The sequence below is a fragment of the Gavialis gangeticus genome, unplaced genomic scaffold (genome assembly GCF_001723915.1).
Source record: "Gavialis gangeticus isolate Ggan-Ray unplaced genomic scaffold, GavGan_comp1, whole genome shotgun sequence".
NCBI classification, from domain to species: domain Eukaryota; kingdom Metazoa; phylum Chordata; order Crocodylia; family Gavialidae; genus Gavialis; species Gavialis gangeticus.
The window spans coordinates 94,543,310-94,554,935 of record NW_017729025.1 but is presented as its reverse complement, the minus strand read 5'-3'; the positions used below and the strand labels follow the sequence as shown (position 1 = coordinate 94,554,935).

Sequence of the window (11,626 nt, the reverse complement as noted above, 5' to 3'; positions counted from 1 at the left end):
GGCCCATGTTTATTTTGGCATCAATGATGACTCCAAGATCCTTTTCTGCCTCTGCACTGATGAGAAGGGAGTTCCCCAGCCTGTAGGTATGGTTCTGGTTCTTCCTCCCCAGGTGCATCACCTTGCACTTGTCAGTGTTGAAACCCATCCTGTTCTCATCCGTCCACCCCTGTAACCTGTCTAGGTCTCATTGCAGCCTATTCCTCCTGTCTAGCATGTCCACATCCCCCCACATCTTAGTGCCATCAGCAAATCTGAACAGGGTGCTTTTTACCCCCTCGTCCAAGTCACTGATGAAGATGTTGAACAGTGAGGGCCCGAGGACCAAGCCCTGTGGGACCCCACTGCCCCCATCCCTCCAGGTCAAAAGTGACCCATCCACCACCACTCTCTGGGTGTGGCCCTCCAGCCAGTTAGCGACCCATTTGACTATGTAGGTGTCAACACCACCACCACAGTTGACCTACAGGACCTAAAAACAGCTACCTCAACCTCTCTTCCAATGCTCACACTACCTTTGTTTCCCTACGATGAGCAGCATTGCATGGTTTACTGTACATATTTAATATTGATAGCAACTCTTGATCTGTACAGAAAGTCCTCAAACAGTAAAGCAGACTAAGAAAATTATCAATTAAGTACCAAGACTCTGCTCAAAAGGAGCACAGTTCCAAAAGATCTTGAGAGATTGGAAAGCTGGGTTGATACAAACAGGATGAAGTTCAGTGCTGACCAATGCAAGGTGCTACACCTCAGGAAGAATGATCAAAAATACAAAACGCAACACAAGTGACATCTGGGTAGATTTCAATGCTACAGAAAAGAATCTAGGCATATTGATATACCACAGAATCAATACGAGTCTGCAGTTGTGATGTAGCTACACATCAGAAGCAGTACGTGCAAGACGCAGGAGGCAATCACGCCTCTCTACTCAGCATTGGCCAGGCCTCATCTAGAGTACTGTGTGAAGTTTTGGGCTCCACATTTTTAAAAAGATGTAAAGAAGTTAGAGAGGGTCAGGGGGCCGAGGGGCACAAAAATAATAAGAAACTTGAAAGACAAGTCATACAGGAGAGGTTGAAGGAAATAGACATGTTCAGGTTGTGGAAAAAGTGGTTTAGAGGAGACATGATGGTAACTTTCAAATACCTGAAGGGTTGCCATAAAGAGAGGGAAAACACTTTTTTTCTCTTGCTAGCATGGGCAAGACTGATGGCTCAAAGTTGCAGCAAAGCAGGTTTAGGTTGGGTAGAAGGAAAAACTTCTTCATTGTTAGAACAGTGAGACGGTGGAATAGCCTTCCTAGGAAAACAGTGGACTGTCCGTCACTGGAGGTATTCAAGAAGTTGAGCAGGCATTGGTCCAGGATCTAGGAATACCTGTGCTTAAGCTCTACAGGTATTTTCCACACTCCTGGGTTTTGCTGGTTGCCATGTGCAGCAAGGAGGGAATTTTTCCCCCTTACACTGCTACACGTCAGGGGTTGGCTTTTTTTTTTTTTTTTAAGGCTTCCTCAGAAGCACTGGGTGTTGGCTGCAGCCAAGGCTAGGGATTTTGACTGGGATGTGCAAATGTTCCTGATGGGACTTAAACACAGAGGTTCCTGGCTAGAGAGTCCTGCCCCTCCATCCAGGGTCAGAGCAATTGCCACATTTGGGGTCAGGAATGAACTTTACCCCATGATCATATCAGTACAGACTGTGGGGGGGTTTGCCTTCCTCAGTAATGGCGAGCGTGGCGCTCTTTCTGTTATCTCTTGAGCATATTTTAACAACCTCTGCAACAACAGAATGTTGACTACCGTGGCCCCTCTGCTTTAACTGTGGCACATTATGGCCTTTTCTCTTGTTGCTTTGTCAGAATTGACTGCATAGTTTTGCGAATCATTTGGATAAGGATGATCCTCCCCTCAGGCACAGATTTGGATTAGATGACCTCAGTAGTTCCCTTCAAGCCTTACTTCTCTATGATTCTATGATCTCCTAAAGAGGCTCAAATATCATAATGGTCTTAAAAGGGGAAGCTTCCAAAGCACTTACCGTGTTCAATGGCATTCACACGCCTGTTCGTTATCTTAATGGCTTCATCCAAAGTAACAAAGGAAGTCTGACAAAATGAGATCAAATAATTAGCAAAACAATGAAAGCCAGCATTTTCAACATACAAGCGAAACCAACTGCCTTCTGTGAGCCATGTCTGTTGTTCTGGAAGGCTCAAGGCTACCCTGGTATAAACAGGTTGATTGCCATTAATGTTATGGTTTCCTGCTGCTGACCAAATACTGGCAGCAATCACCCTAGTGTTCCATATGCCAGCAGCCTACAGGGACATTATTAGCTAAGCATCACAAGAGATTTCAGAATAGCAGTGAGATAACTGGCCACATGGAGGTCACTGAAGAGGTGCATCTGGGAGTTGCTAAACGAGCCCTTCACCTTCTCATATATTTTCAGCAGGAGGAAATATACGTAAAGGATCAACAGCAGACAGAGCAAGCGTTCAGTGGCTGTGGCTGCCAACAGGAGCCATTGGTGAAGGGTGGTGGTGGGGCAGAAAAAAAGAAAAACTGCAGACCCTGTTGAGAAAGAAGGGACACACTGAAAAAGAACTGCAGAAAAGAAAGAACACTGAAGCCCTTAGCTGCCAGGACTTCACAGCTCAAAGGGTGAAGGTACTCAAACTGAGAAACTGCAGAGATTGTTGTGCCTCCAAAGCTAACAACTGTAAGAAAGCAGAAGCATGAGAAGCACCTTTGCTCGTGTTCTCTCACCCACCTGTAATGAGGCCAGTTCTACAAGCAGCTCCACTGCTTTTGCATAGTTCCTCTTCAGTTTTGCCAGCTGTTCCCCACCTCTTGCTAAGCCAGTCAGCTCATAACCTAAAACAACCCATCAATTTTAGTATCCCTAACAATAAAGATCAGGCTGCCACAAGTTACAGATACGGGGAGGGTTCCAGCACTGGCAATGGGATGCTAAACTTTTCACTTCTGTCAGATGTTCTAGCCTTGCAGAGCCTGGTATATGCAGAGTCATAACTGCTGGATAACTACTCTACAATGTATACAATGTCAACCAGTCCCATATTAGTTGCTCACAGACACATTTACTATCACAAGCAACCTCCTACTATCAAAAGTAACCTCTGCATTTTGAATCTCTACTGACATCCAAAGTTACACTCCTCTCCAATCCCTGAAGGCAACTCCTCCAGGTCATGGTTGAGGAACCAGGGCAGAACAGCATGGAGGAAGTTTGCATTACCACTGCCTGTGCTGATAAAAATATCCAGAACTGTTACATATTTTCACTAGAAACTTCCCCCCAAGTCCCAACATACACATCTGGAGATATAAAACATGTTTTGTACTTACTATCTCCTCCTTCTTGGTAGTGCTCAAACACTGGCAGAGTCACACCTGTTAAAAAAACATGAGTTTAAGAGGCATGCTAAGATTTGTTACTCAGACTACAGTGCTACGCTTGCAGAAGCAGAACATACCGCACTACAGTTATAGCTATTTCAACTTGAAAAATAGATTCAAGATAACATTAAGAGATCCTACATGCATACAGCTGGGTTAAGTGAAGACTGTGGGTACAATAATCATAAAAGTATTTAAAAGGAATAAACACCAAGAATATTTAATAGAATGAAATCAGGCTAAAGTTTAGGCTGCATGTGACAAAGTGCTTTCCAATGGTGACAACTATTAGAATTGGCTTCTGGGAACATGACAGCTTCTACCACTTACTCATTAAGGCTGCAGAGAACAAAGCTCTGGAGAACGTGGGTTTTCCCTGTAGGTTAGCTGGCCACTGGGATAGGAAACTAATAACCCCAGAACCCGTCACAGTTTCACAGGCAGAAAGACTAGAGGATTCTCTGGCTCCCCTGAAGGCAGACGGCAGAGGGTCTGGAGAAGGCTGTGTGCAATGTTATGAAGGTAGTGACTGTTAGGGGGTGGCAAGAAAGGATGCTCCCTGCAAGAAGACGGGGGAAGCGAAGTCCCTATTTGAAGGAGCTAGCTGTGACTGAGGAAAGGTTGACTCCAGGGGATTTTCACAGGAATTTTTATGAGGGCTGGATGGTAGTCTGCAATGATTCTGTCAGTCTTGTTGTACCATTTGTAGCCAAAGCATTTGATCACTTTTTCTATTTCATACCATTTGTTCTTCCTTGTAAAAATCCCTTTTGCTTTACCAAAGTACCTGTAGTAAATCATGATTTCTGCCCTAATTAATAATCTGAATATACCCATTCAGCAGAATGGGGGACCAATAAGTTTATACAAACTCAGGCTGTATCTCCAGGAGCACCCCAACGCTGAAAGGTTTTGCCACAGCAACCACCCTACTAACTTATTACCATTAAGAAAACGAGACAAATTTATAAGCACAACACTGTTATTTTCTCAGCAAGTGTCTCTACAACTAATGGAGGAAGGGAGAAACATGACTATGGGAGCACAGATTTAGAAACAAACCTATGTATTCCAGAGTCTTCCCAGGAAAAACCAATGGGAAATACCCATGCTTTGCTAAAAGTAGGAAATTAGTCACCTGCTACATTGTCTTTCTTAGCTCTGATCTTGACTTGAGCCTTATTCACATTCTGGATCACAGTGGTACTGAAAGGAAGAAAAAGTATCTTGATTAGGCAGAATCTAATTGTACTTTAACTGATTATTGTGTGTATATGGCAAGCAGCTGTCAACCTGCTTCAAAAAACTGGTGCAACTAGTGTTCAGTTCAGGAAGACTGTTCACTCACAAACACTAGTTGTTCAGTGCAGCAAGCTTCTTGTAAATGAACTGAAAGTTAACACAAGAGCAATGAAACTGCAATTGCAAAACTAAAGGAGTGCTTGTAAAAGTAAAGGGGCAAGTCCCTTAAATGTGCATTTGACCATTGGCCATTAACGTACTTTCAAGCCTCATATTGGTTCCCAAAAACTAGCAGTGTACTTGGCAGGCAACTTCATAGGGACCTCCTAGTGCAGGGGTGGGCAAATGCGGCCCACCAGGCCACTCTATCTGACCCACAGGGCCCCCTCAAAATTAAGAAAATTAATATTTATCTGCCACTGGCTGCCTGTCATTCGGCCCTCAATGGCTTGCCAAAACTCAGTAAGCGGCCCTCCGCCCAAAATAATTGCCCACCCCTGTCCTAGTGGCAGTCTGTGACTAAGCTGCATATTCCCCAAAGCTGACATCCAAGTCCAAGTTCCAATGGCCAACTTGGTTGAGAGAACAATCAAGACAAATGGAAAGACATGCAAGGACTGTCCACCCGCAATACTATTATGTGATAAAGTCAAGTTTCTACAGTACTTAAAGAATCTACAATGATTTATAACCAATATGCACATACTAGCTTTAAACACACAGAAATGAAGTTCCTTTACTGTTTACAGCTCGGCATTTTAACAGATTAGAACAGGAAGTGAAAAGTACCACTTCCAAATGAAACTGCCAAAGATTTTAAGAGAGGCTGTGCATCTCCAGCAAGAAGTGGTATCCCAAATTCTACATTAGGGTATTTACTGCTGCTTCAAAAGAGAAGAGCTATCTACTGCTGGGGTCTTAAACATATGGCCTGCAAGATGGATCCAGACTGTGGAGCCATATGATCTGGCCTGCGGATCACTGGACTGACCCCACATACTAGCTCCAGCCCTACACACCCTGCACAAAGCACAGGTGGTCAGTCTGGGGCTGCAAGCAGTACCTCCCCAACTGGCCCTGTTGGCTCTGGCTTGGGAGCCAGTGCCAATCTGGATTAGGCCATGTTAGAACCATTGCAAAGGCCTGGTCCAGCAGGGCACTGCATGCAGCACGCACCCATGCCAGCTGTTCTACCAATCAAACTCTGTGCATTACATGCAGTACACACCGGCCCCAGGGCTCACTGTGTACACAGCACATGCATATGCTGTGCACAGCACACAGGTTGGAACTGGTACTACATGTGGCACAGACAGTCTGGGCTATAGGCTGCATGCAGTGCTCTGGACTGACCCCCTGTGCTGCCTGCTGCACCAAGTGCAGTACATGTGCTGGGGCCAGTGCACGCCAATGTTGGCTCCATATGCTGCATGCATAGTGAGCCCTGGAACCAGTGTGTGCTGTGCACTATGGTCCTGCACAAAGGGTTGGCCCCCACCTGGGTTGCAGGCCAGCCCAGTGACCCCCATCTGGCTCACAGGGCCTGATGGTTTTGACAACCCTAATCTACTACATCAAAAGTACATCCCCATGCCAGAAGGATGAGACCCCCTATTTCCAGCAGTAAGGATACCTAGCCCTGCTTGACTTTACCAAGTCTTCTGTCATCACAGTCTGAGGCAACATGGTTGCTTCATTTGCATGAGGGTTTACAGAGCATTTCATTCTGCCATGTTTATACCTGATCAAAAGGTTTCAAAAATATATATTTGATGTGAAATAACAATTTACTCTTGAAAGAAAAAAGGAATGCAAAAGTGTCAGAGAACTGTGATGAAATCAACGAATTACTATTCTTAATTTATACGTGCAGCCCTCAATAATTCTATGATAAACTGCATTCACCCAGAAGGGAGAAAAGATCCCCTACTGAGTCAGTAGCATAGGAAAATTGGAGTAGATCTCCTCATGACAGTGGTAAGTGGTGATGTAGCCAGAAAAGAAAGAACCCTGCCTTTCTAGCTTTGCAAGGAACAGCGAAAGGAAAACTAGTTTAATGTTCTGTCGCACATTCATGTCTCTGCATTTCAGAGTCCAACTACGAAAAGCTGTTACTTAATCAACTGAGGATTTACACTTGCATGAAAACCAGGGTGTTTGACTTCCAAAGTATGTTTCCCTAGCACAAACTATTTTGCTCTCTTACTGTTTCCCCCCCACCTTATCATAAGGCTGCCTTTTCCCTTATAATTCTTCTACTCATTCCCCAGAAGAAAAAAAAGTCAACAGCTATCACTTCTGCAAAGGACGCTACTGAGGATCCTGTGTGCTGAAATGCCAGTCAGTGGTCCTCACCTGAAGTCTCCTGCTGTGAACTTTGCTTCAGCAAGTGAAAAGGCAGCTTCTCTCATCACCTCACCCATCAATAACTTAGTCTGAGAGGAAACAGAGAAGCAAGTTTAAAGCATAACAATCATCAATCCTGAAAATCCTGGAAAATTAGCAGTGCAGCTGCCAACATTTAAGACATGAAGAAGAAAATCCTGTATCCCAAAGTTTCCCCAACACTGTGGGTCAAAAGCACGCAGGAGATTGCAAGCCCTGCAAGATTCAGTGCACAGTAGTTGGATACACAGTATAAGACCAATTATAATGTCTCCCTTTAAGACCCGTTTTATCACAAACTGAGAACCTCAATACAAGCTCCCCGCCTTTAAATCAGACTCCCACCGGTTCTTATACCTCTCAAATTACACAACAAATGCCTTCTCTTTTTTTGCAACTCTTCCCAGCAAAGATAAAGCTTAGCCCTTGTGACTGCAAAGAAAATACTGAAATGAAAATCTGGATATGAACTAATTCACTACTGCCTTCCAAGTCCGAAGACAACTAGCTTGTCTGCCATGTTCTTGTCTGACCAGTTCTGATGGCTTGTCTATAACATGGAACAGAACCACTGCTTGCAGAAGTTTTCAGCAGCAGTTTCAGTCAAAGCGGTGCTGAACGCAGGTCAGTTGCAAGAGCAAAAAACAAAACACTCAGCAGCATTCCAAGCCTTGGGCCTCTCCCTAGTACTGCAGAGAACATGAATGTCTAAGAAACAAGAGCCATCTAGACAGGACTGGTTATCCCTACCTGCTAATTTGCTTAGCAAGCAATTGATATTACAAGTCAGCAGCATCCTCCCAAGCCAGGTGTAATTCAAAAAGCATGAATACATGGCTAGTTAAAAACTAGTCCTATGGCACATTACACCATCAGCCAATTTCCAGCAGAGCCTAGACAGACCTCTGGGTACAGAAGGAAGCAGATCTATAGGACCATAGGAAAGTAAAGCTAGAAAGGAATGAAGTCATCTAGTCCAGCTCCCTGCTCAAGGCAGGATCATCCCTGACCAAACCACCCCAGTCAAGTGTTTGCCTAATCAGCTCTTAAAACTTTGAAGCAATCTCCATTCCAGAGTTTTTCTAGGTAGCCCTTTCCAGTAATTGACCATCCTAATAATCAGAAAGTTCCTCCTAAAGTCCTAAATTTCTCTTGCAGAAGCTTGAGGCTACTGCTCCTAGTCTTGTCCCCTACAACCACAGAGAAAAGCCCATTTCCATCCTCTCAATAAACCATCAATCATGTATTTGAAGACTGTTATCAAATCCCCCCTCAGTCTTCTATGGCTGCTCGTAGAGGGAAGAGATTTGAAAGGTGCACCACAAGTGAAGAAAACCACTTCTGTCCACCTTCCTCTAAACAAAACTTTTATTTATCATCAGCACTGAATCATTTCCCCTGCAGTGAATTTTGCAGGTCATGTCAAAACACACACTTTGATGTTAGAAAATAAAGAGTGCAAATTGCATGTATTCTATGGGGGGATGGGGATCACACCCAAATCTTCCGTGAGCTACCCGAGTGCCTGAGAATGCAGGTTACCCACAAAGTTGTTCCAAATTCCAACCTATACAAAAGCAGTCGCAGCTTAAGCAGCGTGGAAATGCAGGATTTAGAGAAAGCACATGATGAGTTCCTGATAAAGTGAGAAAGAAGAGAACACAATTCACCTACCTCAATAATTTTCTTGAGTATCTGTCGGAATCGAAGAGTCAAAGCATCAGATTTTTTCTTTAAGAGGTTGCGACCTGTCTGGGCCCCTTTCAGACGAGCTTTCATGATGGTCTGAGCCCTGTTAATCAAGAAGACAAAAGGTCTTTCTGTTGTCACCTAATGGAATTAGGAGAAAGTTAAAAACATTTCTGACGCAGAAAATGATCAATATTAAAAAGTAACAGAACAAATTCCTCTTTCTTGCCACACGCAGGCGTTTCAGCTTTTTACAAACTGGAATTCATAATACCACCTCACAAATGGGGTTTACAAAGTTAGTGATTGTAAAGCTGAGGCTCTCAAAGTGCTGACAAGTGCTGTAAAAGGCATTGCCACTCAAGTAATCCTTCAGTTATTCCATCATACAAAGCCATTCATTGAGCAATCAAAACTCCCAGAAACTTAACTGATCTAGAACCAATAATGAAAAGCAAAACTAACCCACTATTGTCCTGAGTAGATTAGATTTACTTTCTGATATTTTGACCCTTGAATCTTCTCAACACCCAGCAAATACTACAAAAAAGACAAGGATTCTTCATCTGACCTCATCTTACTAAATATTGATACAAACAGACTTTCCTATTTTGCCTCAAACGTAACAAATTCATACACATGTGTAGAGGAAACACTGTCCAAAGAGTGGGGTAAATCTCTATCCTAAGAAGTTTAGAAGTTACTGAAATAATTTGACTGTCTCCAAAGTAAAAAACACTTAGAGTGCAACATATCCCCTATGCCAGAATAAAATATTAAACTCACTCCTTGTACAGACTTAGGAACTAAAGTCAGAAGGGCCATGGGTTTGGTTTCTATCTCAGCCACAAAGCATGTCTTCACTGCAGAGTTTAGTGGTAGCAGTCACATTGCAAAACAATAGTTAAGCTATACACAGCGGCTGTTAACAGGCAACAAGTTGTGCTAATTTGAGCAACAACCTAAGCATTGCTAGCACGCGTAGAGAAGACATTAAAAGTATTGCTCAGGTTGTCTCTGTAGTGGGGACAAGGCCACAAGCTTCCTCTGTGACCTTGGAAAAGCCATTTAACTGCCACTTGTCTCAGATGCCCACAAGTACAGCGGCAATACTACAAAGGCATGTTTTGAGAATAACTTCATTAAAAGTCTGAAAGATGTTCACATCCCATAGTGATGGAACAACTTAAGTATAGAGGCAGACAAACCCATGTGCCTGTACACACACACTTTTACTGCAAGTGTCAGCAGTACCTTAAGGAACAGAAAGGAAGCTTCCTTTTTTTTTTTTTTAAGAATTAATTGCCTGAAACGTCACAAATCTGGAGGTTTCACAGCCCTGTATCAACTGGTTTATTCTGTCATCTAGCTATCAAAGGCTGGCTCATTTTCTGGTCCAAGTAAGATTTAACAAGCTCCATGTATAAACTGCACACAATCCTGTTTACCATCAGAAAAGGGCAGAGCAGGTACAGCAAATGACTCCAAGCTTCTGATGTAGAAAGACATATGCTAACACGATACTTAACTCTCTCCAAATGTTAAAGTGAAATCACATTTCACCTGGTGTAACCAATCTTAATGGAAAGCAGACTTTATCAAAATGCCTCAACTCACAGAACACACTAAATCCTTCCAGAAGGAAGAATAGGTATATAACTAACCCTAGAGTCCCTGCATCACCAGGGTTAGCAAACTGCATTTCAGGAGTGAGAAGCAACTGAAATGGAGGTATCAAGACTGAGGCAATGATCCTTCTGAGACACTGATCATCACTAAATACAACAAACAGCAGCCTCCCCACACCCAGCTTGAACAAGGAGGTGCAACTCACAGCCTGACCACCTGGATCAAGACAGCAGGGCTGCTGGAACTACCATTGCCAGCTTCCCATTAAACGTGTGGGCAGCAGCTAGTAATTTCAAACAGACTAGGAATGGTCTTTCTGCTCAGGGCAAAATTTGGATGCCCCTGGGGAAGTTCAACAACAGCACCATAAGAATAGCTTCATAGCTCAAGCATCTCATGTTCTGCTGCAATGATAGCCACGTTCCATGCTTTGTCAAAGACATCTGACTATGTGACAAATCATTTGCTGTTAGGATCTGGAAAATTACTAAAATATGGTTTTACATTCCAAGTATTTAACTTCCTCTCTTTTCTTACTCTCATGTCCCATTTCCCCACATGCTGTATTTCGCTATAACCATGATGCAGTAGCATTTCCTATCTGAATGAAAGGAAAGGCAAGTTTCAGTTCACCTTCCCCTACCAGCTCTATAAAGAAGACTTTAAAAGGTCTAGTTCCGCCTTCAGGAACATCCTACAAGTAGCCCATGCCTTCAAGCAGAGAACCAAGGCCTCACTTCCCAACTCACATAATGTCACCTTCTCTTAAAGAGTCAAGTATCTTGCTCCTAGCCCCTAACCTGTTCTTCACGTCTATATCAGGGCTACGCTAGCGCCTGCTGTTGATACTGTTAGGTCAGTGTTTCACCCCCGGGAGGAAGGAATAAGCAGAGCTGACAAGGGTACAGCACTGACCCCTCAGGAGCTATATTTGCTGTTTGAGCTGACTGCCACAGCTGCTGCCAGTAGGCACCAGCAAAGCAGCTATCCTGCAGACCTGCACTCAGGAGCTTCCACTAGCACAAATCCTGGAACGAGGCCCTAAAGATGGACCGAGGCACCATCCGTCCGGCGAAGGGGACCCTCACTGAGGGTGGAGCGGCCGCCAGCCCCTCCGCCGGCCTAGTCTCCGGGCCAGTCCCCCAGGGCCCGGCGGGGGAAACATGTGAGAGGCAGAGCGAGGCCCCGAGCCCGTGCCAGCAACCGGCCGCCGCAGGGCCCCGCGACACTCACATCCGCGAGGGGAAGACCTCG

The 11,626-nt window shown here is 44.2% G+C and overlaps 1 protein-coding gene across 1 annotated transcript in view; it reads right to left on the bottom strand.

The window, feature by feature from the left end:
* ATP6V1D (ATPase H+ transporting V1 subunit D) overlaps positions 1–11,626 on the bottom strand; it is a 30,380-nt gene that overhangs the window by 5,162 nt on the left and 13,592 nt on the right. The window contains exons 2-8 of the mRNA XM_019519949.1: positions 11,606–11,622; positions 8,729–8,846; positions 7,025–7,104; positions 4,566–4,633; positions 3,377–3,421; positions 2,778–2,881; positions 2,043–2,109 (exon numbers count right to left, since the gene is read on the bottom strand). Of these exons, the coding sequence (XP_019375494.1) occupies positions 2,043–2,109; positions 2,778–2,881; positions 3,377–3,421; positions 4,566–4,633; positions 7,025–7,104; positions 8,729–8,846; positions 11,606–11,622 (499 nt within the window). The remainder of the gene's footprint in view (positions 1–2,042; positions 2,110–2,777; positions 2,882–3,376; positions 3,422–4,565; positions 4,634–7,024; positions 7,105–8,728; positions 8,847–11,605; positions 11,623–11,626) is intronic.